Consider the following 27,896-nt stretch of genomic DNA (forward strand, 5'->3'; position numbering starts at 1 on the left):
CTGGGAGAAAGAAATGGAAGAAAAACATGAAGTGAGAGAAGAAGGAAAGGAAGGAGACAAGTGGGTCATTGATAGGATTTGGGGATTTATTCCCATTGTAAAATGGTTTTAAAAAGCCAAAAGCCCACTTTATGTGCTGGCATATTTGTCCTCATTCAGTTCTAGAGAAATTTCTTTTTGGGTTAATACTTTGAAAACAAATTCAGGCACAAGTCTGCCAAAATCTATTGGAGATATTTTGTTTGAAGAAAATGACCATTTTGTTAGACTGACTCAGGTATAGCAATCCTAAAGAATTCCAAATGAGTATGCAACAAAGGATGGAGTACTATTCTAGCTAAAGAGGAGGTGTGTGGGAGGGGGAGGGGGGAGAAGAGGCTGGTAAACGTGTACTAAGATGTTAGACAATGTTCATTGTCAGATTTTCAAGTTCTTTTTAGTGCTTCCTTCAAAATGCAAGAGTAGTAATGGTTTCTTTGCCTTAGAAAAAAAGAGGGCTCAGCAAAGGGCCATAAAACTATGTGTACCCTTTGATTTGGCAATACTGTATGTTTATCCCAAAGAGATAAGAGATAGTGGAAAAGGATCTACTTTTCAAAAAACATTTTTAGCAGCTCTTTTTGTAGTAGCAAAGAATTGAAAACTGATGCAGTGCCTATCGATTGGGGAATGGGTGAAGAACCTGTGATGGATGGTTGTAATGGAACTCTATTGCATCCTAAGAAATGATGAACAGGATGAGTTCAGAATTATCTGGAAATATGCATATGAACTGATACAAAGGGAAATGAGGAGAACCAGGAGAATAGAGTAAACAGTAACAAATATTGTATGGTGATCAGCTGTGAAGGACTAAACTATTATCAGCAGAACAAAGTTCCAAGATAACCTCAAGGGATTTGATATAAAAACACAATCCACAGCCAAAGAAGGAACTGTTGGATTCTGATTGCAGATTAAAGCATGCCATCTTTCCCTTTATTTACTTCATAAGTTTTTTAAACCCTTTAATTTTTAAAATTAGTGCTGTGAATTGGTTCTGAGGCAGAAGAATAATTCTGGCTAAGTAATTGGGGCTAAGTGACTTGCCCGGGGGGGGGGGAGGGGGGGGGGGCCACACAGCTAGAAAGTATCTGAGGACAGATTTGAACCCGGGATCTCTAAGCCTGACTCTCAACCCACTGAGTCACCCAGCTGCCCTCTCCACAAATACTTCATGAACTTTTTTTAATTGTATATGTGATATGTCTTCAGTCATGGTATGGGGAATATCGAAATATATATTTCTTGAAAGCATCGGTATCACCTATATCTGACTATTCACTACCTTGAGGAGTGGGGGAGGGAGTAAAGAGGGAAAGGAGAAAATCTGTATTGTAAAATGTCAGAAAACAATTGTCAATACATTTTTCTATGTGCAATTGAAAAAAATTAAGTTAATTTAAAAAAAAGAAAAAAGAGGGCTCAGAAATGAGCTGTACCAAAAGAACATTATATACGGCAACAGAAGTATTTTTTGAAAAACAACTGTGAATGTCTACCTCCAGAAAAAGAACTGATAAATAAAAAAAACAACATGCACAGCATAATTTTATGTATGTATCAAGGCATGTGTGTGTGTATTTATTTTTGGCCAAATGATGCCTTCTCTAGTGAAGGAAGGGGATTGAGATATTTAATGTAACAAATAAGCAAATAAATTTAGACTAAAAAAAGAAAGGACTCACCCTTCATCATGATAGCTTGTTTCTATCACACCAGAGCTTTTATTTTTTTCCAATGGATTTTTTAAGGCTTTTAATTGTGGGCTGTATGGTATAGTAGAAAGATTAGTGGCTTTACGATCTGAGGACCTGGGTCAAATCTTACTTCTGATAACCCACCTGTGATCTTGGCAAGTCATTTGACCTTTATGGACCTCAGTTTCATCATCTATAAAATGAGATGGTTAGACTAGATGGTCCCTGAGAGTCCTTCCTAGATCTTGACCACTCACATTTATTTGCTTAAACTCCCTGACTTTGTCTTCTCTTAGCAAACTGCCTCATTTAATCCAACTCATATTTTGGCTCCAGTCTCTTCCCTTGAATTTACTTTTTTTCCAGAACTCTTTCTATCTCCTGGGCCTGATGTCTCTTGGCTATGACCCCTCACTTTTTACTGTGCATCTATCTACATTGCCACAAACTATCCCACTTCAGTTTTAGGATCATACAGGTTTAGAGGTAGAAGGAACATTCATGTAGTCCCAACATTGAATTTTACAGAATGGAAGCCAAAGGACGACTGTGACACAGAGAATATATTCCATAGGCAGAAAGCTCCAACGCCATGATTTGAACCCAAATCTGACTCCTCTGACTACAGAGCCAGTGTTGTTGTTGTTGTTGTTGTTTTCCAACTGACTCACTCTGAGTACTTCAGAAATCTCAGAAAACATGTGAGTCCACATTTGCTCCTGTTAGCCAAATCAAAAGCTCATGGAAAGGCAGTCATTATCTAGCTTGGTGCCTATGATGGTCAAAGTAAATCTTGGCTTGGTCCTGGATCACAAGCATTCTATCATGAGTACTCCATTAGTTCAAATCTTTGGGCTCCAAGGAGGTGTTTTGTGAAAGGAAATGGTGGTGAGTCTCTGAATTCTCTTGTGACCACCATACTTAAACTCTCTTTGAAAAAGAAATTGCAGACTGGAATACCTTATAATTTATCCACTTGTTTTATACTAAGCTCTATGCATTCCTTGCTTCTTTGTACTTTTAGCATTTCCATCCTTGCTTCCATCTCACCACCCTACCTTCTCCAGACTTTTTTCTTTTTCCAGTATACCCCTTATCTAACCAACCTGGTATTGTTTCCATTTTTAGGATTTGGTGTTTCTGACTCCTTGGCTTGCTCTCCCACTTACTTTCCACCTTATGTCCAACAGACCATGCAGATTTCAGGAAGAACATCTGTTTAGACCTGGCTACCGCTTGCCATTAGCCCTTTACCTCCTGCTAAGCATCATCAAGGCTTGACACTCAGTCTAGAACTGATGTCTCCAGGGGTCATTGTCTTCCTACTCATCTGTCCTCTTGTCTCTCTGAGATTGTTTGGTCATGGGTCTCCTTGAAAATGGAGAGATGACCTCTCTCCCCTCCATCCCTTTTCTACTACAACTGAGTCCATGGTTGCTATGGGAATTAATGACAGTAACAAGGGCTGTGAGTGCTCTCCAGCAGAAAGGAACTGAAGATGAAGATTGGAACTATACAAGGATGGTCTTTAAAACTCATATGTACTTTAATACATTGGTATTCTCCTTCTCTAGCTTAATACCTTGTTGCTCACCCATTATTAAATGCTTGATTTCTGATCATAGAGAATATTCTCCTTCTCTGTACACATCTCCGTACACATGGTTTTTAAGCATGTAAAGTTAGAGGATCATAGCTCTAGTGCCAAAATGTATGTCAGAAGAAATCCAGTACCCCTACCCATTTCCCAATTTTACAGATGAGGAAACTGAGGCCCAAAAAAGGTTAAGTATCTTGTCTAAAATTACAGATAATCAATTAATTGATAAACATTTCTGAAGCACCTATTGTGTGCCAGGCACTGTGCTAAGAACTGGGGATACAAAGAAGATAAAAGATTATTCTTGTGTTTAAGGTAATAAGTGTTAGAGTCAGGATTTGAAGCCAGGTCCTCTGACTCCAAAACTAATGCTTTTTTTCTTTTGAACCACTGAGCTCATCCAGGTATTCCAGTATAGCACTGTTTTATTTGGAATGTATTTGAACAAAAATGGAAAAAATACAACATAATATCCCAAAACAATATTTTTTTAGCCTACTGATCCATGGCAATGTTGAGGTCTGATTTTTTAACTTATCTCCAAGTCTCCTCACTTGGGGATAGCCAGCCTGGAAGTCAGGAGAAAATGCTGCTATGAGAAAAATATGTCTAAGGTTCCTGGAAAAGCATATCAAAATCTAGCAAAGCAAGCCTGTTTTAGCATTACTAGAAACACCAGGCAGACACAATTAGCTATAAAAAGTAATTCACTTTGGTCCATCATGTCCTCTTGAGAACTGCAGGATCCTTTGAGCTCCTGGGTTGCATTTACTCCATCTCCTCTAGGAGTCTCAAGCCCATTCCCACTCATATCCATCCAAGCAGACATGTCAGATGATGTTGACAGACAAGGGAAGCATCCCACAGTCTCTAGAGCCATATCCATCCACTAGGTTTGTCTTATAGGAAAGAAGCTCACAGAGTTGGAATGACTTGCCTGGGATAACATAAATAATAGGTAAAAGAAGAAATCCAGGGTTCAAACTCAAATTCTTTGAGTCAGAGGAGAGAGCCTCTTCTTCAGCCCTGTCCTTTCTCCAGCCATGTGCTGTGATTGTTGTTAAATACATGAAATAGACCATTAAAACTATAGCTTTCAATGCCTCATAGAATCCAGAAGGGAAGAAACTATGAATATATGAATTAAATCTTCATCTCTCACTTGGTCTGGAACTCAGAGACCTCTGATATATTTTCTGATCTCTTTTTCCCCTTTTCTTCATTTTAAGTCACTGTACCAAGAGATCAGAGTACAAACCCCTCATTTCATAGCTGAAGTAATCAGAGACTAGAGAGGTTAAATAATTTTCCCAGGGGTCAAATGGGTAGTTCAGTGGATTGAGAGCTAGACCTAGAGGCGGGAGGTCCTGGGTAAAAATCTGACCTCAGACACTTCCTAGCTGTGTGACCCTGGGCAAGTCACTTGACCCCCATTGCCTAATCCTTACCACTCTTTTGCCTTGGAGCCAATACACAGTATTGACTCCAAGACGGAAGGTAAGGGTTTTAAAAATAAACAAATAAATTATTTTCCCAAAATAAACATAAATAGTTGGTGTCAAACCTCATGCCAGAAGTCAGGCCTCCTAAGAACTTGGTCAGGTCTTTTGTCAAGAGGGATACTATGGGAAAGGGGCAGGGGCAAGGGCAGGGGACTCTTTCAAAGTCTGAACTATCACATATGAAATACAGGCAACAGAGACAGCAATAGCTTTTGCATTTCATGACTTCTCTGTAAATAATGTATAGCCCAAGTATTATATATAGATATACATTTGCATTCAGCTCTTCCTCTTATGGGGTAGCTTCTGTGATGATGATATTCTTTTCAAATGTCTCCTCTTGTTCTCTTTCCCAATCTCCCCCGCCTTCCCCATAGATATTTTGCTCCCAATTGATTTTTTCTGGTTGTCTCTGTTATTTATGTCTTTATGACTGTAAACAGTTTAATACAAAGGAACATTTAAAAAATGAAACAAAGAGTCTTTCCAAATTGATTTCCAAATCAAATCTCACCCTCAGTAATTTGATTTGAAGGGAATGGAGAGCAAAGCATTCTAACAGGACAGCCTTTTTTGATAGATCATAATTACTCACACGTGTGCCTAACCCACCCTGTTTGGGGCTCCCAATTAGAAACTTAATTGAGTGAACAAGCTGTTGTCATTGTCGACGGATGCCCATGCCCTAGGTCTTTTGATCCCTGCTGCCAACCACCCACCAAGGAAGTGCCCAGAAATCTCTTTGCTCAGCAGTAACAACCAAGGAGTGTTTCTTGACTGCCTCCTTCGGGCAGTTTGCTGTGCTCAGTGCTGTTGGGCATACAAAGATGTGCATGTGCCCTTCCTGGCCTCAAGGAGCATGTAATTCAGAGAAGAAACATTTCTGATGTATATAAAATAATTGGAGAGTAATATTAGCCTGAGCTGTAATTAAATGGTAAATCATGCTTTTTAGGAAAAGCTTGAAGAGAAAGGAGAGTCCAATGTGGACTCAAGAGCTTTGTAGGGTCAATGAGAGTTTAGATGGGTCTTGAAGGCTGGGTAAAATTTGGTGAGGCAAAGAGGAGGATGAGAACAGCATATGCAACCACCTAGTGATAGCAATGTGTTTTCGTGGTGTCATTGAGAATGGAGATTAATCCACTAAGCAAATCAGTCCAGATGTTTTGAAGGAAGAACTTGATAACAAATTGGATACAAGAGATGAAAGAGAGACAGTCTAAATTAATTCAGTGCTAACTAACTACCCATAAAAATGATAATACTTGAAGTGATATACTAATATTAGCTTTTTGGTGGCACTTTAAGATGTGAAAAACACTAAAATATTACTTCATCTTATCCTCACAAAACTCCCAGGAGGTAGGTTCTACTATTCTTGCTGGAGGGAACTGAGGCAGTCCACAATGTAGTGACTCATCCAAGAACACACAGCTGATAAATGGCTGAGATGGGATTTTAACTCGGGTCTTCCTAACTCCATGTCAAGTGATCTGTCTATTGCTATACCTAGTTGTACCTTTCATTCAATGAACAAAGAGATATTATTTCTGGTATGTATATTGTACAGAGCACTGTGCTGGGGAGAAATAAAGTTTAGATAAAATATATGGTTCCTGTCTAAATACCGATAACTTCAGCATGATAGAGTGGAAAGGAAAGTGGGTTTGGTGTCAGAAGACTTGAGTTATTGCACTGCTCTGTGTAACCCTAGGAAAATAATTTTTATTCTCCTATGCCTCAGTTTTCTTGCTGGTAAAATAATGGGACTTAGACTAGATCATCTCTCTTTTTCATCTGAAAATCCTGTGATTTCCTTGTATAAATAGTATTTCATGCAAATGTCAATATGACTCGGGGTCTTGAATTCCCATAAGAATTACAACTTCCACAAAGATGGTGCTAATTCAAGTTTAATTTTGTCCCTCTCTCCTTCCACTCCCTTCCACCCCAATACACAGTCCTTCTCAATAGTCTGGGCTAGTTAAACACCCTAGCACCTTTTTCTTGTGCTAATTAGATTTTTCCAACAAATGCTAATGAGTAGCTCCACATGGCTTTGTAGATGGCAAGGACAAACAAGTAATTTATGGAATCCAGAAACCAATCATTGGCCAATAGCAGAGAAGTTCTCATGGTTTGTTGGGTTTGTTAAATGCCCCTGAAATCTGGTGCTTTGAGAAAATTGGAGGGACTATTGTACCTCCAAAGATTCAGACTGATGGATCAGCTAACTGGGAATTGCTTTCACGTGGACCTGCCCTTTCACTACCTTGGGTCAGTGCTTTAAGTAGCTTTTCACCATAGTATTCAGCAGAGAAAGTGTGGAATAATGACATTTTAACTATGTTAACTTAGAGGGAAGAAACTGACAAGTCTCTATTCACTAACAAAAATCAGGCTGAATTCTCTCAAATTTTAGTATCAAACACAAAAAGAAATGGATCACTAACTCCCAGTCACAAATTGACTTAGAAGACCACATACCAACATTTCCAATGTTTTATTTATTTGTGTTAATTATTTTCCCTATAACATTTTAATCTGCTTCCAGTCTACTGGGGAATGTTTGGGCTACAATGCAGCCTGGGTCTTGTGTTTGATACTTTCAGTCTATATAATGCTTTTTTCAGTACTTCATGGATCAATAATTTCAATTCACCAGCCCCATGGCAAGTCCTTTGTATTTTAGTAGATAGTATGTATGAGTTGGTATGGCAAAAAAAAAAAAAATAATCATTTTGATTAATGTTAGTAATCAACCTAAAGAGCAGCTAAGTGCCACAGAGGATAGAGCCTGGACAAGTCACTTAATCCTGTTTGCCTCAGTTTCCTCATCTGTAAAGTGATCTGGAGAAGGAAATGGCAAACCACTTCAGTATCTCTGCCAAGAAAATCCAAAATGGGGTCATGGAGAGTCTGACATGACTGAAAATGACTAAACAAAAACAATCCATCTAAAATGAATCTTTTATTGTTATTTCTAGTGCTGAATCTTTCTACTCTTAGCTATAGTGAGGAAGCTATATGGAAGCCTCTTAAAAGGTTGAAAGGATGGCAAGAGTGTCCCACTCATCAGGCCACCAACTTGATAGAGACTTTGTGCTGGTTGCAGCTGTTTCTATTGTTAGATTCAGCCAAATGTTGTGGCATAAGTTAGTCTGGTCCTTGGATTATGGACACAATTTATATGTTTGGGACCTCCCTTGCTTCTTCTTTCCTTCCTTCCTTCCCTCCTTCCTTCCCTCCCTCCTTCCCTCCTTCCTTCCCTCCTTCCTTCCTTCCTTCCTTCCTTCCTTCCTTCCTTCCTTCCCTCCCTCCCTCCCTCCCTCCCTCCTTCGTTCCCTCCCTCCCTCCCTCCCTCCCTCCCTCCTTCCTTCCTTCCTTCCTTCCTTCCTTCCTTCCTTCCTTCCTTCCTTCCTTCCTTCCTTCCTTCCTTCCTTCCTTCCTTCCTTCCTTCCTTCCTTCCTTCCTTCCTTCCTTCCTTCCTCTCTCTCCATCTCTCTGTGTGTGTCTCTCTGTCTCTGTCTTTATCTTTCACTTCCTGAAATCTACCTTGGTCAATTTGGAGAGAAATAGGAAATTTTCATTTACAACAACCCATTTTTCCCCTTATGATGTGAAATAGTTTCTCCTGTCTGGGTATCCTAGGAAACAGAACTCTGGTTTCTGAGGGGGGCAGATGTGCACCTACTGTACATATAGGGGCAAGGGAATAAGAGAGAAAAGAAATGTTTCCTAATTGTTCAGCACAAGAGAGGCAGAGCAAAGAGCAATCTCTGGCCTATAACTCTGTAATTAGATGAATTAGTGGAACAATGACCCAATTTTCTTTGGTTTCTGGATTACTCCACCTATCCCTGAGGTCGCTCTCTATTTTCTCTTCTCCCTCTCCTTTCTTTTTTCCTACTACACAGCCTGGTGTTTCATGGCTCACTTCAGCCCCTCTGTCTTCCTCCATCATTTTCTCCACCCCTCCCCCTACCACATTTGTACAAAAAAGAACTTTGTTTGCTCCTTCCCTTTTCCAGCTCTAAATTTATGATGCTATTATTCTTTCTGACTTTGGAAAGTACCATCTATCTAATACCTAGAATTGTGGAATAATCATCACCATTGCTATTATCACTTATATACCTTTGTAATTTATAAAGTGCTTTCTTCACAGTAAGGTGGTGATGCACGTTGCACAAATATTATCCCCATTATATAGATGAAGAAATTGAACCTCAAAGAAGTCATCTGACTTGCCCAAGGTTCTGAAATAGTGTCAGAAAACTTGGCAAGTTACTCCTTTCCAAAAAAGAATATAGGGAACTTGGGGAAAGACCAATTGAGACTGCCCTGGTACATTCCACACGTTAGAAAGATTTTTTCCCCTTGTCTTGTTTTCATCAATTAAATTAAAGGGAAAGATTATTTATATCTATTATGTATAAAATCCTGGAATTAAAACAATTCCGACTTACACTGAGCTTGTATTCTTCTGGGGCAAAGATTTTTAATATTAACACCTATGGGTCCAGCAAATGGTCAAATTAGCCCCATGACCCCCCAAAAGATTAAAATCTCCTGTACTGGGGAGATGTAATATGGATGCAGATAAGTAAATAGTGGATAATTGTTGAAAAAGAGAGGATTAACACCTATGGAAGACAAGGAAGGTTTTTTGGTGGAAAGGTATCTGAGCTGATCCTTGAAGTAAGACAAGAAGTAGAAGAGTAGGAACACAGAATAGGGGGAAAGATAGTTTACTTTCAGGTGGGGAGAATATAGGATCATCATGAAAGCTTCATAAGTGGAGTATTTAAGAAAGTCTACAGCTGGCTGATAAAAGGATAACCCAAATGAGAAATTGAGAGAAGAGTTTTGATCAGAAGTAAGAAATATCTAAATCAGCAAGAAAGTAGAGGTGGGATAGTGGTGGAATGGGGAAACTTTAAAAATAGTTGAGCAGCACTGAAAGATTATTAGGGAAAATCAATATCACAAGAAAATAGTGACCCTGATTCCCAGAATTAAGGAGGGATATGGGATATAAACTAACTCTTTTAGGAATCTCACCAACCTTGGCCCTAATTTAACATTTCCATTTTAACTTTATTTCACATTTCTTCCATTTATTCATTCTGTCTTTCAACCAAACTGGATTAGTTGCCATTCCTTAATGTTTCCTGCAGCATCTGCTCTTTTATGCTGGGCAATTCCTCATGCCTTCTTCACTGCAGCCATTTGAAGGACTTCTGTTCATTCAACAGCCCATTTAGGTGCCATTTTCTCCATGAAGCTTTCCTTAGGATCCTACAATTTCCCCAGCTGAAAGTGAACTTTCTTTGGACTCTCCTAAGACTTTTCTTGGATCTCTCCTTTGCCTTTATCGCATTCTAATTTTTATCATAGTTTAGTACATATTGTTTTCCCACTAGCAGACTATAAACTCTTTGAGGATGTAGAATAAAGTTTAAAACTTTTTTTGGTTTGTTCATTATTAGCACAGTGAATTGTATATGCTACATGCTCATTAAACGTTTGTTAAGTATTGAGTGGTGAAATAATTAGCATTAAGTTTGAGAATGGTGTTTGCCATGCAGATTAGCATCATCAGCTAGCTACTTCAGGTGGTCAGAACATAGGATTAATGAGGTCAAAGTCCCAGGTTCAACCTCCCTTCACTTCCCATGTGGGTCAATTAACTTGGCTCCATTCTGTGTCCATGGACTGATATTCTAACCTTGGTGAGCCATCTTGCTGACATGGATTCATGTTCAAATGGGATACTGGATAAGGAGAGCATCTGCATGGTTCAGACAACACCATGTAGTGGAAACAATTTTAGTTTGAGGATCAGGAAAACTGGGTTTTAGCTTTATCTCTTCTGATTACATAGTGATTTGCTCCAGATGCTCCCCCTCCAACACCCACCTCATACTCTGTGGCTCTGAAATGATCTGCTTCTAATTAAGCTGAGAGAAGTAATCCTAATGTAATCTATCAAAGCCTGAGAGAGGCTGGAACTGAACTGATAAGCTTATTCAGGACTGACCTAAAGCAAAATTGTGAAATAGGCTATGCTTATTGCTAGTGGCCATTCATTCCCCTCCAGTTTCCATTTCATGCCCTTCCAATTTCATTCATTTACTCAACATTTATGATGTACCCCATCTAGGAAAAGCACTCTTCTAGGTATTGAGAAAACAAAGAAGAAGACCCTGAATCTGCTCTCATCCAGATTATTCTCTTATGGGGGAGAGAAGATGAACAGTCAAATCACTGTGATCAAAGATGGGATGTAATCATGGGATAGGAAAAGTAAAAAAAGGCTAAAATATTCACAAGCAGAGTGATCATTTCTGTTGTAGGGAAGGGGGAATCTCTGGAAAGCTTTCAAAAGAGTGAAATCCTTCTGAGCTCATGAAGGGTGGGTAGGATTGGAGGAGTCAAGATGAGATAAAGATAGAGGGAATAAATAGCTTACTCAGTCTCAAAGGCAAGAAAGATGAATGTATTTGAAGGATGGAGAGAGTAGTGTGGTTTGGCTAGAATCTTTCCTCTTTTGGTGTGTTCCACCAAACTTCAACTTTCTGAGACTTCCCTTCCCCCCACCATCACACAATAACACTCATTAAAGCCAGTACATATCCTATAATTTGACATTTTCATCTCCTTTTTTTTAAATCCTAACCTTCCATTTTAGAATTGATACTGTGCATTAGTTCCAAGGCAGAAGACTGGTAAGGGTTAGGCAATGGGGCTTAAGTGACTTGCCCAGCATCATACAGCTAGGAATGATCTGAAGACAGATTTGAAGCCAGGATACCCCATCTTTTGAGTTACTGTAATCCCCCCCCCCACCATCTCCTGTTTAAATCAAAACTTATTTTTCTTTTTTGTGGTTTCATTGCTCAACTAACATTTATGCTGTTAATGGATGATAATGGGTTAATTTATTACACTTCTTAGATAATGCATTCATTTTAACAGGAGCCTTCAGTATCTTAAACCAAAGGAGTAAATTATGTGTATATTTCCAGTAGGAGATGGAGGAAGAAGCCTTTCTTGGCATCTCTTAAGTCAAATCACATAATTCATCTGACTACATATAAGATCAATCCTAAACTTCTTTATAAGATTGGGCTGACCCAAAATAGAGTGGAAAAAATGGTTCAATTACCTTCATTATTGGCTCAGGGGGTCCTTAGTCTGGGGATCAAACCTTATGGTCTAGGGCTAGAAAAGTTAAGAAATGGGTAAGAGGTAAAAGAAAGTAGAAAGAGTATGAAGGAAGAAGAGAGGGTTTTCATGGAAATCAGTATGGAAGAAAAGCAACAAAAATAAAGACCAAGTAAAACAACTCTTTATCAATGAGGAATTGGGCTAAAGAAAAACACAAATGGAAAATGTTGGGCCACATAGCAATAATAAAACCATATGCAAAAGTTCTTTATCAATTCAAAAATCAGTTATTAAGCAAGCACACGTATTCAGAGTGTGACTGTAAAATAGAAAGGATATAGACAAGACCTTTGAGTATTAAAATCGGTGACATACAGTTCACAGCTTAAGCCTACATACTTTATTCCTAAATGGACCCAGCAGGTCCATATTCAGATTCCATACCCTTTTGCTTTACCAATGGTTCTAACAAGTAATGCTATTTCATGTCCAAGGCCAAAGAAATCACAAGGGTAAAATTAGGAGAGAGAAGACGTATTATACAAGAAGGCACATTTTATACTAAAAGCACTTTGAAATAACATTCAACCACCTGAAACTATGTGAAGAGAAAAAAATTACAAAGAAAACAGACATCAGAAATCAAAAGTCATAGTAGTTTGGGGCTGTTTCATTTTGAAGCTCCCCTCTCCCTATACATTTTACTAATCCCTGAGGACACCACTAAAAATAGTATGATAGTTTGTGGTTATAAATATGACTCTGTTATCAGGAAAAGGATAAATCATATTGATTTTATGTTGCTTAATAAGGCAGGGAAATATGTAATATCTACTTCAGATAGAGTTTCAGAAAAGTGATTAAACTTTAAAGAATGATGATAGTTGAAGAGGAAAATTTTTAATTAACTGAGAAATTCATCTATCCAGGAGACCCATTCCCAAGAATTCTGGATACTTGAAGCTTTCTTGTATTCTTAGAGAATTAGATGAAATTGGGAGAAGGAAAATAAGACCAAGAGAATGGATTAAAAAAATTTGGCTGGAAAAATACTATAACATTGGCATATTTGTCAACATGTATTAATCATATCTGACATTTATAGAGCATTTTATAGTTTATAAATTTTCTTCAGATATAGTACTCTGTGTAGGAAGTAGTGGGATAACTTTGTAAGAGTCAGTAAACCTAGGTTCTGTTTTCTTTTGGTCATTCTTCAACTGTTTAACCCCAACCACATCACTGGTCCTCTCTGATTTTTGTTGTTCAGTCAATTCAGTCATGTCCAACTTTTTTGATTTCATGACACCATTTGGAGTTTTCCTGGCAAAGATACTGAAGTGGTTTGCCATGGTTTTTTTTTTTCCAGCTCATTTTACAGATAAGGAAACTGAGGCAAACAGGGTTAAGTGACTTGCCTAGGATCATGTAGCTAGTAAATGTCTGAAGTGAGATTTGAACTCACAAAGGCAAATGTTCCCAACTCCAGGTCCAGCACTCTATCCAATGCACTACCAAGTTGCCTCTGTCCTCTCTGATACCCAATCATAAAAAAAAAGGATTAAAGAAAATGATATCTGAGCATCCTCCTAGTTTTCACATTCTGATTCTCTGATATTTACCAAAGCTCTGTGAGCTATGAAGGGAAGGTATCTCCATTTCTGGATAAAAGGAGTTAAATAATTTCCCGTAGGTCATAGCTAATAAGTATGCAAGCTAACACTGAAATCTGCCTTCTAATTCTTAGACCAATTCTCTGGATATCATGATTATATACACCTCTTTGCTGTTCCAAATGTCTTACATACTTATGTGATTCTGGAAAATAAAAGGTGAATTTTGTTGACTTCCAAATAAAATTAACTACAATATTTGAACATTCCACCAAGTAAAATTGTTAATAGTTTGTATGTTGTTGGGTGGAGATATCATTGCAAGTGATAAATGGGAAGAAATGTTGTTAAAGATGGGAAAATGAAAGCAGAAGCAGATGGTGTGATATTGTCAAATTTGTACATTGACTTTATAAAATGATTTAAAAACCCAGACATACAAGCAGGACTTTAACAAATGGTGTAAACATCAGGGCAAGGATTTTGTGTAATGAAAATTTTAAGTCCAAAGGCATTGTATCACTCTTGTGGTTATCCCAGAAAGCTCAGAAAAGCTTCCTGAAGGAGATGGGAGCCTTAGGAGTACTTTGAATGATTGATGTGGGAATCTTTCCATTTCAGGTGATAAGGAATATTCCATGCAAATAATTTGGTATGAGAGAAAGACATGGAGGCTGGACCAGGATGAATGACAGAGTGGGAAGTCTGATCAAGTATACCAGATGGCCAGTCTTGTTCATGCCTGGGAATTATAATCCTGTGGTTTCAATGTAATCCCAATAACCTTGCTTTCTTTCCCTTCTCTGCAAATTGAAACACAGCTGGCTAATTTTAGATCCACATAGAATTGTTGGTGATTCACTAAAGCTTAGGTGCAACCACTTACAGCTGGTATGAGGGTGGAATACTTTTAGACTGGTCTAATCTCAGGCTGGCTTCCCCCATTCATAATGCAAAGAGATAATGACCTGACTGATAACGGTTTTTTTTTTTTCTTTCTTGACTGCAGCATCCTGGCCACAGCTGGTACCCACTTCAATACCCATGTGGACCTGAGAACCCTTCGGGCTGTGCGAGTACTGAGGCCATTGAAACTTGTTTCAGGCATTCCCAGTGAGTGCTTGTCTTTTTTCCCCCCTGACAAATTGGGTGAAGTGGGTTCATGAATTGTATGTCACCCTATTTAGTATAGGATATAGGTCTGAAAGAAATCTGGCTAGTCTTGAATGCAACTGGGCTATAAGTAAGAACAATGATTAATGTAAACAAAAGGTAGGGATTTGAAGTGCTATTATTACATTTTTTATCAGGCTACAGATATTTGAATCCCTCCCTACCCCAAATTACATCTAAAAAGTCTGGTTAAGACCTAAATTGCTCTATGTCACAAGAAGACATATGAAAGGATCATGATTTTTTGTCCTAATGTTAACATCAAAATGATTTCTTAAAACATATTCCTTTTGCAATGCTTTCCAAAGGACCCTGTATATGCAGGGATCTTTCTCTTCAAATACAAAAAATACATATCAGTGTGTCCTCCTAAGAAATAGGAGGACCAATATCTAGGTTCTGGCAAACATTTTCTGTTCTTTTAAAATATATATACATATATATTTTAATCAATATTTTCCATCATCGTAGCACCTATAGTTCACCTTGTACTTCTCTTCCTTACATTTCCCAGAGAGCCATCCCTTTTAACAAAGAATTTTTTAAGACAAAGAAAAGAAAAAGAATCAGCAAACCCATAAGTGTATTAAAAAAAAAACCCTAAACAAACAAACAAACAATCTATTACTATATAGAGTTCCATACTTGTGGAACCTAACCTCTGCAAAGGAAAACTGAGAAGTGTTATCTCATAGCTCTTCTTTGGGACCATGTTTGCTTTCTAGTTTTATAACATTGAATTTTGATATTTGTAGTTCTTTTTATTTAACCTGCTATAGTCCTAATGCATATTATTTTCTTGGCTCTGTTTTACCTCATGTTGCTATCAGTTCATGTAAGTCTTTCTAATATTCTCTGTCTTCATGCTCCTTGTCATTCTCATAGCCCAATAATATTCCATTATATTTATACTATGCAATTTATTTAGCCATGCCCCAATTGATGAATTTCTCCTTTGTTTCCAGTTCCTTGGTACTATAAAAAGAACTAACATAAAAGTTTTTTTTTATTTATCTCCCTGAAATATATACCTAGCAGTAGAATTTCTGGGTCAAAGGGTATGGACATTTTTGTCACTCTTTTGCATAATTGCCTAGCAAATATTTTCATCTCTCTGCAAAATCAGCTGTGCATTCTCCATGACACTGACCAGTACCGCCTACTCTCCTTCTTAGCCACTTTTGCAGCCAGTCACCAGTTTTGTTAGACAAGTCTTCCTGAAATAAATATGACTATAGTTTCTGCAAACCAAACTTTTAAAAGAGCAACATTTATTTAATTTGTCGTTAAGGCTTAATGCTCTATTTTCTTTGTGCTTGGAGTACATTCTAGTGGTTTATCAACAGTAGGAACTCAGGGGCTAGATTGGAAGGATATAAGTACTTAATAATTCTTGTTGAATTCAACTGAATTGCAGCAGGTTTATGTTAACAGGGAATGGTAGTAAAGGGATCAGATTCAGCTTTGGGGTATGGTGAATTGAGTCCCTTTACTTGGAATGTAGCCAAGGTACAAGTGAATAAGTACAAGCATGCCATCTTCTTTCTTCCAGGTTTGCAAATAGTGCTGAAGTCCATCATGAAGGCAATGGTGCCTCTGCTCCAGATTGGCCTTCTTCTGTTCTTTGCCATCCTGATGTTCGCCATCATTGGCCTGGAGTTTTATAGTGGGAAACTACACAGAGCCTGCTTTATGAACAATTCAGGTAGGGTCAAGAGGTGGCGTTTATGGGATTTCCCCATCTGTCTGAGTTCCAGCTACCTGTGGTCTGAGGATGTTCCCCATTCATTCCACTTGTATGCATTCAAATATGGGGAAATGACTAGTCAAAGAGAAATACCATTTGTAAGTAACTAACTGCATTTCCTTGGTTTGGGCTCGAGTTACCTCATCTATTATAGAAAGGTGATGGACTAGATGATTTCAAAGTCCCTTCTAGCTCAAAGAAATTTATGATTCATCCATAAGCGTGGTATCCACCACTTTCATGAACAAAAGGACAAAAGTAACTCACATTTCTCTTATGTTTTAAGGCTTATAAAGAGCTTTTCTCTAAACAACCCTTTGAGGTAAACATTTAAAGCAGTAATATCTACATTTTACAAATGATGAAACCACAGCTCAATGTGGTTAAATGATCTGTTTAAATCTCATGACTAAAAAGATAATAATAGCACTGATACAGCTTGTACTTATGTTGAAAGAGCCTTTCAAATATAATCTCATTTGATCCTCGCAAAAAACCCAAAGAAGGAGGTGCTAGTATTATGCCTGTTTTATAGATGAGGAAACTGAGGCAGGTGGAGGTTAAGCAGGATTCAAACTTGGGTCTTCCTGATTCTAGTCCTAGCACTTTATTCACTATTTCACCTACCTCTCTTGAGCTTTAGTCTCAGAACCTGAAATTAAACCCAGGTCTGTTGATTCCCAGACTAGTCCTTTCTTTCCCCAGCACATCACATTGTCTATAAGGACTACCTAAAAGTCACAAGGAAGATAATTAATCATTCTAAAGCAGTCTTCTTCTGAGGGAAGAAATTCCCACAAAGCTTAGGAGCCAATAATTAGAGATGGCATTTTACAAATAGTTAAAGGAATCTGAGGGAGGGCAGGCTTTCTGGAAAGAAGGTAAATTCCAGGAAGGTATGATCATCTCACTAATGATACAGAGAGATAAGAAAGAAGAAAGGGCTTGCAGTGGGTTAGGGAGGAAAAAAAAAACAAAGAAAGATCGACCTCTTTTTTCACTAGAGACTTTACCGTCACCATTTTTTTCTGGGTTCACTTTTCGGCTTGTGCTAACTTCCCTCTGGTTTCTTCTCTCTCTATGTGTCTGCAGGTGTGCTAGAGGGGTTTGACCCTCCTCATCCATGTGGGGTACAGGGCTGCCCAGAGGGTTATGAGTGCAGAGACTGGATTGGTCCTAATGATGGGATCACTCAGTTTGACAACATTCTCTTTGCTGTGCTGACCGTCTTCCAGTGTATAACCATGGAAGGATGGACCACCGTGCTGTACAATGTAAGTGAATGGCTTTAAATCTGAAGAGGATGGGATAGAGTTGGGAATGAGGCTACTGGAGATAGGTAGGGGCAATATGAAGAAGCATGTATCAATAGAGGCTGAGTAGCTGTCCAAATCCCTCTACCTCTGGTCTGTAGGTGGGTAGGAGCACACTGTTCTTTAATAGCTTACCGGACAAAAGATCTTATATTAAGGAGTAGAATGGAAAAAGCATTTATTAAGTTCTTACTGTATACTGAGCATTGTGTTAAGTCCTGAGACTACAAATATAAAATGCAGATAGTCTCTGTTCTTGGAGTGCTCATATTTTAACCGAGGGAGATAATGCATAGAACAATTTTGCTGCTGGGTACAGGATGAGCCCAAATGGTTATTGGGATTCAATGTCAGGGCAGATGGCAGGTGCTCCTGGTGTTCCTCCATTTTGCTGGAATGATTGTAGTTGGGGACTCCCTGCTCAATGAAAATACTCAGCAGAAAAGCATAAAGAGACAATATGGCATGATTAGAGTTCTAGACTTGGAATCAGGAAGATTTCAGGATAAATTGCCATCTCTGACACTTACCAGATGAGTGACTCAGGGCTATATAACTCTGGTAGTATAATACTGGAGAAAAATTCCCACTGGATTTAGAATATAAGGACCAGAGTTCAAATGCTACCTTTGTCATTGATTACCAGCATATAATATTATTGCCTATATGATAATACATATATAATCCAGATCAAATTGCTTGCCAATTCTGAAAGAGGGGAGGGAAGGGAAGGGAGGGATGGAGACAGTTTGGATCTTATAATTTTAGAAAATGTATATTTAAAATGGTTATTATATGTAATTGGGAAAACAAAAATATCTTTGAATAAAAATATTATTGCAATAACAATAGCAATACTAATTATGATAATTAGCATTTATTTGTACTCCTATATGTCCATTTCCTCAACTATAAAATGAGTGAGTTCAATAGGATGGTTTCTAAAGTCCTTTCAGTTCTAAATCTGCTACCCTGTGATTTTTTTGGTACTGTTTTAGGTTGCAATTTGCTTTTATAGAAGGAATTCTTATACATGGAGTTCTCTATTAAGATTTTAAGTCCTTTGCCTACTCCTTACTGGCAGATGCTCTCAAGCTCTCTTAGTGATAGAAAGGAACCATGAGAGCATCTGCCAGTAAGGAGTTTCCAGTACAATTGGGGAGTTAAGATATCTAAATAAATGGGGCATTAGAGGATGCCTCTAATCTAAGGTCACGTAATGGAAGTTGTAAAAGGGTCCCTGAAGAAGATAGGAGGTTACACTAGATGACTTTTAAAGGTCTCTTTCCATTCAGATTCTATGATTTTAATTGTATCATCAAATGCTAGACTCTTAGGAATAGCCTTGAATGGCTAAAATGGTGCCTGGTCTGATCTATGCACAGCTGGCCTTGGAGTTGGGTTGAATTGACCAGGCTGTTTAGGGATGAGCTCTCTGGGAATCAGGGCAGGAAGTTACCCGAGGGGGGAAATCTCTGGCCTGCTATAGCTAAAAATGACCATAACCCAGTAGCTAGGTAAGGCAAAAGTCCATTTGCATTTATTACATACCTCATTTACACATATGCCTTCGGGCTGCTTGTTGCCCCTTTGGGATTTAATATATAAATTTATAAGAAGGAAAAAGCTCCAGCCTGGTTTTCTGCTCTTAACAGTGTTTTGGAGGCTTTCTGCAGTTGGGGTCAAGGTGGTAGCCTGTGTATACCTGCCTCTCAGGTGAGGCCAGGGGTGTATTAAAAACAGCTTGAACCAGCTCTCAAGAGCTGATTGTTAAATTTTCAGTGCAAAGATTTCCATATTGGAAATAAGCCAACACTTCAAATCAGGGGGTCCAATTTATTGTTTTGTTGATAGTTCAGATTTAATAAAGTGATAGGAAAATGTTATTAATGCGGATTAATCTGAAAGTGTGTCTTCAATGCTTATTTTGAGGGTCAGTTGTTAAACATTTATCAGCACACAACTGGTCCCAACTAAAAAATTTTGAAATGAAACTTCGATTTCATTGGGAACTCAAGGTAAACAAAACTCCCCTCTATCATCTTAGTTAAATATCAGCTCCGCAATTTAAAATCTTAGACAGTTATTATGGTCTTAGAAGTTAATTGACTTATTCAGGATCAAATAGCAAACATGTGCTGGGATGGCACTCTAGCCACTTTCTTCCTATTTCCAAGATGGAGTCTCTCACCACTTTGCCATTACTTATACTCATTAAAGTAATTGGATCATAGATTAAGAGCTGAAAGGGCTTGTAACAATCATTTTAATCCAGCCTCCTCATTTTCCACATAAGGAAAGCCAAGTCCAAAGATGTTAAGCCTAAAGTGGAGACTACTTGAAGGCAGGAACTGGAGACCACTTGAAGGCAGGAACTGTTTTGGCCAAATGTGTATCCCTAATGTCCTATGTGAAATAGCTAATGAATAAATACTGTTGATAATGATACCTGCTTTGTCATTGATGCTTAAGTCTGAACATATTGACCTTCTGGGAGGAGCCACAGATCCCCACAAAAGCAAACATTTTTGAAAGATGGGTAAAGGAATACCAAGTGAATGTCTTCCTTGGTACATCCAAGAAAACTATGCAGACGTATGAGGAGGTTTTGTGAGGAGGGAGGACAGGAAGACAAGGGTGAAGATTTGTATTGTTATAGGTCAGTGATGCTTCAACAAGCCCTATTGACCACATGCTTCTGAGAATTAAAGTACAGGACCTTTGGTGGTTGGTGTGGTTTATCATGCTCTGAGAATAAAGGTCCATCCAAATAATGTGATAAATGTGTTAGATGGTCAGCTTGACAGACAGAAAGTATTACTTTTGGGACGTTAGTAGTATCTTTTGATGCTATAGAGCCTTCAAGATTTATCCCAGGTAGTTCTGGGGATGCTTCTGAGGTATTACCCTTCCTTTTGAGAATCCCCAAGCTCCACTCTCCCTGACTTAACTTCTTCCATTATCTGTCTGTCTATGGATGCCTTCTTACTTCTCTTCAGTGGCAGTGATAGAGTGGGCTGATAGGGAGACAGAAATCTCTGACCCCTTTCACATTCCTGCTCCATCATAGTTGATATCTGGGCTAATGTAAATTTGACCCATATCAAGGCAGATATAGCTTCCAGGAATGAAGAGGTGTTCTGTGTTGCTCAGACTAACTCTCAAATACTGTGTTCAGTTCTAGGTGATACAATTTAGGGCACTGATTAAGACAGGAATATACTGAGGAGTAGAACCAATATGATGAAAGCCCTTGGGTCTATGATGTATGAGGACCAATTGAAGAAACTAAGGATATCTATCTTGGAGAAGAGAAGACTCAGGAGGAATGTGTTAGTTATGTTCAGGTCCTTAAAGGCTCTAATGTAGAAGAAAGATTAGATGTGTTCTATTTGGCTCCAGTAGGCAGAACCAGGAATAGTAGATGGAATTTGCAACATACTTAAGCTTTTTCTAAGAAAACACTTAGCAATTTTTGATGTTCAATTGTGTCTGATTGTCTGTGATATAAAGATTCTAAAGCGGTTTGCTATTTCCTTCTCCAGTCCATTTGACAGATGAAGAAACTGAGATATAATGTTAAGTGACTTAACTGAGCCACACAACTAGTAAATGTCTGAGGCCAGATTTGAACTCATATAGATGAATCTTCCTGATTCCAGACCCAGCAATATGTCCACAGTCACCTAGCTGCCCAATTAGAGCTGTCCAAAAATGAAATAGACTTCCTCAGGAAATAGTAGATTCTATTTCCTGTTCCTCATGGGAGATTTTTAATAATAATAATAGTAAGAATTTATATAGCATCTACTATGTGCTAGACACTGTGCTAAGGACTTTACAAATATTATCATATTTGATTTTCAAGTGGAGGCTATATATTCACTGATGAGGCAATAATTCTTTTATATGAATTGATTTTACTAGATGGTTACCGAAATACTTCTCACTGTTAAAACTCTGTGGTCCTATGATCTGGAACTAGAAGAGACAGCAGGACAAATAAATAGGTATCTCCATATTGCCCCTTCTTACTGGAGCTTTGATGGTAGCAAGCTGGTCCCCACTTTGACTAGAATTAGTGTTCAAGCCTTTGGAACATTATATTCTTCTCTTCTCCCTTTTCTTTTTGGATACCTCAGAGACCTTGGGGAGAGGTTTGAAGCCCTTAGAAGAGAGATGCAGAATTGTTCTTCCCTTTCTCCCTAGATTTCTGTGCTTCTCTTGAAGCTGTCAGTCCTTTCTGGGGTCCTTCTTAATTCTCTCTTAGCTCTTAGACTTTACGAACCAGGTTGGTTCATCCTTGAGGCTTAAATATTAGAGGAGTTGAGGTTTTTTCTTGGAGATATAGGTAAGATGGATGCTAAGATAGACACATTTCAGAGGCTCCTAAGACTGTTACATTCAGTCCTGCCATACCTTTTCCCCAATTAGAAGAGATAAAGAGAAGAGATAGACATAAAAATAAAAAGGACTGTGGAGTCATGATGACAAAGACTTCTTTCTAGAGTTGTGGAAGCTGAGGAAAAAGAGATTAAGTAAATTGTCTAGAGCCACACGTTTAATATTTGAGGTAGCATTTTGAACCATCATCTGACTGATTCTGAATCTTGTTTTAATCTCCTTGGGCTGTATCAGTGTTTTTTTTAGGAAATGAAGGAAGTTGAGGAATGTTGAAGTTAAAACTAGGTGCTCAAGTTCACACAGTCAGTAAGCATGACCGAGTGTAGAGGAATTGAACCCATGTCCTCTTACTCTAGAGCAAGATTGGAGTTTTTGCCATGGATTGTTCTAGCAGTCTGGTCAAAGCCTGTTGATTGATCCTTTAGAATATTTTTAAATACATAAAATAAAGTGCATAGGATTACAAAGGAAACCTACTATGTTGAAATATAGTTATCAAAATATTGTAAAAACAAATTTATTGACCCTATGCTCAGCATCCCAACTCTGGAGTCTGTTTGACTAGATGATCTCTGAGGCTCCTTCCAGCTCTAAATCTTATGATTTAGACCTCTGGGAAATGTGATCTCGTCTATGCAAGCATATATAAATATAGTGAGCAACAAACAATATGATGATGTGAGGTACTTTGTGTCTCATGTATCCCCTAACTCCATGGCTACTCCTCCCCTTTCTCCAGGTACATGATTGACCATTAGTCAAACTATGATTCCATTTAGGATGTTGGACTTAGGAACATTTCAGGATACAAACTCATCCAGGCCACCCACCTTCCTTTGTAGCACTTGTACTCTATAATCTTGTTTTTCTTCCAATGTCTGCCCAACTCTTTTTTTAAACACATTTGCTTTTGGTTTTTACTGCTGCCTTTGGCAGTCGGTTTGCCAAGTTAATTACTTGCCCTCTCTTTAAATAATACCTTCCTTCAGTTCTCTTCCCTGCTGGGTTGGAAACCTTGGCTTGAGTTCTTCATTGAAGGTCTTCCTGATACAACTCTTAGGATAAGGGACTGACAGAAGGACCAATGTTCCTCTCCTCTCCTCCACCCCAACCCTTTCATGTAAGGATCTTTTTCAGGTCTCTCCATAATCTCTCAGAAATGCCAGGTTTGAAAATTAATCCAAGTGAGTTGGGTTCACCTGTTGATCTGGCACCTGAATTGTAATTCAGTCATACTGGACCAGTTTCCAGACCTTTTGTCCACCACTTAGCTCACTTTGGATTTCCTTACCTTTGCTTTGTTTATCTACCCTAATGTTCAATTTCATTTTCTGCCTTTTGCCAAATTCTGCCAGAGGTGCCTTAAGCCATGCTGCCTTAGGCTATGATCTTTCAGGCAAACTGAATGATGCCAACTGAATCACAGACCATGGAACTGAAGGGAAGATGGAGATAGGAGGACTTGGGCTCTAGGCAGGCATGGTGTGCCTTCTCTTGGACTAACCCTGGTTTAGTGTCCTAATGCCACAACTAGGGTTCAGGGAAAGGGTTTTGGAGGAAGTGATGTTTTCAGAATACTTTATAAATTGAGAGGTATTGCCTCTAGTTATTTGGGGAATTTCTCCAGTATGCATTGCAGCATTCTTAGGTATGTGCTTTGGTCTCCATTTTTGTTGTTCCATCATATCAGTTGTATATGACTCTTCATAACCCCATTTGAGTTTTTTTTTGGTTTTTTTTGGCAGAGATACTGGAATGATTTGTCATTTCCTTCTCCAGCTCATTTAACAGATGAGGAAACTAAGGCAAACAGGGTTAAATGGCTTGTGACAATGTGTCTGTGGTAAGATCTGATCTGACACAGGAAGATTGAATCTTCTTGATTCCAGTCTTGTCACTCTACCCATTGTGCCACCTAGCTGCCCCTTGGTATCCATGTCCTAGCCTAAATTTCAGCCAATCACCTTCAGTCACCTTCTTTTTTTACTTTAATAATTAATATTTACTGATATACAATGTAATTATTGCCTCTACAAAGAGATTTTGTACATCAAGAAAGCATTCTGAAGCCTAATATACTAGGTTTTCTAGGAAGAACTTTACTTCTTTTTTACATTATTTGAATTTTTGATAATTATAGGGAAAGGGAATTTAAAATCCATTTTATAAAAAACCTTGAAAAAAACCAGGTTCCTCCACCCTTCCACCTCCAAAAACAAGGCCAAGATGAAGGTTAATGGGGTTCTCTGATAGCCTCTAGAAATTCACCAAAATTCCTGTGCTCTAACCATACCTACAGATGCCAAGAGCCTCTGTTTTTCCTGATGTTCATGATGAACAAGTGTTTGTTAAATTTTTTGTTAAATAATTATTAACCATTAACAACACAACTAACCATAGGAAAAATGAAGACTTGTACTTGATGGCCTCTGGGATCCCTTTTAGCTCTGAATCTAATGATGCCATTGTAGTGGGTTTGGGGAAGAGAAGGAAGAATCCTGATCTTAGACAGAAAACTGACAGAGAAAGCTATTTAACCTATCTACCAAGCTACCTATCGGATTTCTGTTATTGCTGCCCAACCTTAATCCTCTGCCACAGGTAGTCTGGCTTACTCACTGTCCATAGAGTTAAACCCTGCTCATTCTTGCCTCTTTATCTTTGTTTACATCATCCTCCCTCCTTCCCCCTATTCTGTATCCTTTTCTGAGACTGGTCGACCCAACGCCAAGATCAAGCTCTGCTTTGAAACCTTCTCTGCCTGCCCCAAACCATAGGAAACTCTCCTTCCTCTGAATTTATTGCCTTGCTCACTTCTTGGGCACTTACCCTATGTGGCATTAGATGTTTGGCTACAGTTTAGGCCTGTGTCTTCTCTATCCAGGTGGAAAGTAAAGTCTTTCTGGGTAGGGATGGGAGTCTTCTTAAGCTCTATATTGCCAACATCTTCCATGTCCTCTTGCATATAGTTTGTGTTTGTTAAATATTGGTGATTTATTTCATCATGGTTTTCTATTCACCAGCCAGAGGAATCAGATTCCACACCAGCCTGGATTATTAGCACATAAGTTGTTGGAGGCAATGTGATATAATGGGAAAAACACTTGACTTAGATTTTAGGTGAAAAGCGAAGCAGACTAGGGTTTGAACTCTGGGTCCTACATTTATTATTTCTATGACCTTGGATAAATCAATTGGATCTTTAAATTTTATTTTACCTGTAAAGTAAGGATAATAACATTGTTCAGTTTGGGGTTTTCTTGGCAAAGATACTGGTGTGGTTTGGCATTTCCTCCTCTAGCTTATTTTACAGATGAGAAAACTGAGGCAGGGTTAAGTGACTTACCCAGGTTCACAAGTGTCTGAGGCCAGATTTGAACTCAGGAAGATTGAGTCTTCCTGAGTCTAGGACCAGCGCTCTATTCATTGTAACATCTAGCTGCCCCAGGGAAAATACTACTTGTCCTCCTTGGATTTTTAGGCAGGAAGTGTTAATATAAAGCTTGAAACATTTACATAAATGTGAGATGCTGTTGTCATCCTTTCAGAAGAGTAGGCTCTCTGCTAAGGATTAGGACATTGCTAATCACTTGAAAATTGTGTGTCACCACTGTTAATCAGCAGCTGAAGTTTTCTACCCTCTTTCCAACCCAGTGCCCTGGTCTTCCCAGTTTTGACAGACAGAAGGAAAAAATATTGGCTCAACTAATGTTGCTTTGCACTAAGGTCAGGAATGTGTTAGAACCAAAATTCTCCATGATATCCACTGAGCCCTGCTGTAGCACTGTTTTAACCAGTTGCTAGAAAAATAAATCAGATGGTGGGTGGAAGTTCCTAGCACTTGAGTATTCACTCCCCTGTGTGTTAGCATTTGTGTACTTATTGCCCCATTTGTAACATTGTTCCTGTGAAATCACTGCCCCTCATGTTGTTATTTTGCCTAATGCTATATTTTTGGAGGGGGTGGGATGGGATGGAACTAATTAACTGTAAACAATTATAACTCTTTATTTGAAGAACAATATTTTCTTTGAGTGTTTATTGACCATTGGTAGGAGATTAAGGATTTGTCTCTATTTGGTATACTTCCTTAAAGGGATACATACCCTAGGCACATTTGAAAGGTGTCTAGGCTTTTGATGAAGAATGAGGAAGAAAAATAGTATAACCCCTCCTAAGTGAAACTTGATAAGGATAGCCTCAGAATTGAAGGTTCCCCGGTCATTTTCTGTATCTTTGGGTATCTTCATGATGTGATCATCTAAACTGCATCTCTAGAGACTGTGTCCCAGGGATAATGGTTTTTCCCTGTATATTTCTGGCAGTACACTCAGCTCCATGTTGTTCCTTCCCAATCAATCATGTAGAGACCTAAAGAAACCATTGTGTCACATGTGGAAATCTCAGGGCCAAATCTATGAGCAGGTAGATAATTATGAGAGGAAAAAAGAAAGGAATAAGCATTTATTAAGCACCTACTTTGTGCTAGGCACTTTATAGCTATTATCTCCTTTGATCCTCACAATTCCGTGAATTAGGGGCTATTATTAACCTTATTTTACAGTTGGAGAAACCGAGGCAGAAATTTCATGGCTTGTCCAGGTTACAAAGCTAGTGTCTGAGGGTGTATTTAAATTCAGGTTTTCCTAACTTTAGATCCAGTCTCTAGTTGTTTTATCATGATGGGTTTCATACATCCAGTTTTACTTCCTAATTTACCCTTATTTTTACTTCCACATGAAAACTGTGTTTCTCTTTAATTTCTTTCTGGTTCAATCTCAAATCATCTCTTTAAATCTGGGTCAAAATTTTTATTGAGGTGCCAAAATCACCTCTCTAAAGTGTAAGTCTCAACCTGGTTCTCTACTTATTGCTCAAGAATCTTCAGGGCTACCCTTTGCCTCTAGGATAATACACACAATATGTAGCTTTGTATTTTAAGTCCTTCACAAAGTAGCTTTCTCCTGCCTTTCCAGGTTTATCTCACTTACATTTCTATTCATTCATTCTTATTCCTGATAAACTTGTCCTCTTGCCATTCCCTGATTCATGCATTCCATCTCCTGCTATCATGTTATTTTTTCATTCCCCAGTACCTAGAACATAGTTCCTCCTCACCTTTGGCTCTACCTTTTAGAATTCATAGCTTTCTTCAAGGTTCAACTCATGTGCCACCCGTCTATGGGAATCATTCACTTAAGTGCCTACTTGCCTAAATGTTGGGCACTGTTCGAGGTGCTGAAGGTATAAATACCAATGTTAGATAATCCTTATCCTCAAGGAGGGACAGCTAGGTTTGGGATCAGGAAGACTCATCTTCATGAGTTCAAATCCAGTTTCAGACACTTACTAGCTGTGTGACCCTGGCCAAGTTACTTAACCCTGTTTACCTTAGTTCCTCATCTATAAAATGATCTGGAGAAGGAAGTGACAAACCACTTCAGTATCTTTGCCAACAAAAAACCCAAATGGTGTTGCAAAGAGTAGGACATGACTAAAACAACTCAATAACAGCAAAAATCCTTAAAGAGTTTACATTCTACTGGAAGACAGAATGATCCTGAATCTTCCTAATTAGTACTCTCCCTCTCCTCAATCCTAGGGTATATTTCTCCACCCCAGTGGAATATAA

At 38.5% G+C, this 27,896-nt stretch overlaps 1 protein-coding gene across 1 annotated transcript in view; it reads left to right on the plus strand.

Moving 5' to 3' along the window:
• Nucleotides 1-27,896, plus strand: part of CACNA1E (calcium voltage-gated channel subunit alpha1 E) — a 667,319-nt gene that overhangs the window by 359,078 nt on the left and 280,345 nt on the right. Inside the window, exons 6-8 of the mRNA XM_056815619.1 lie at nt 14,637-14,740; nt 16,353-16,505; nt 17,640-17,821. Coding sequence (XP_056671597.1) covers nt 14,637-14,740; nt 16,353-16,505; nt 17,640-17,821 — 439 coding nt within the window. The remainder of the gene's footprint in view (nt 1-14,636; nt 14,741-16,352; nt 16,506-17,639; nt 17,822-27,896) is intronic.

The sequence above is a fragment of the Monodelphis domestica genome, chromosome 2 (assembly GCF_027887165.1).
Source record: "Monodelphis domestica isolate mMonDom1 chromosome 2, mMonDom1.pri, whole genome shotgun sequence".
In the NCBI taxonomy this organism is placed as follows: domain Eukaryota; kingdom Metazoa; phylum Chordata; class Mammalia; order Didelphimorphia; family Didelphidae; genus Monodelphis; species Monodelphis domestica.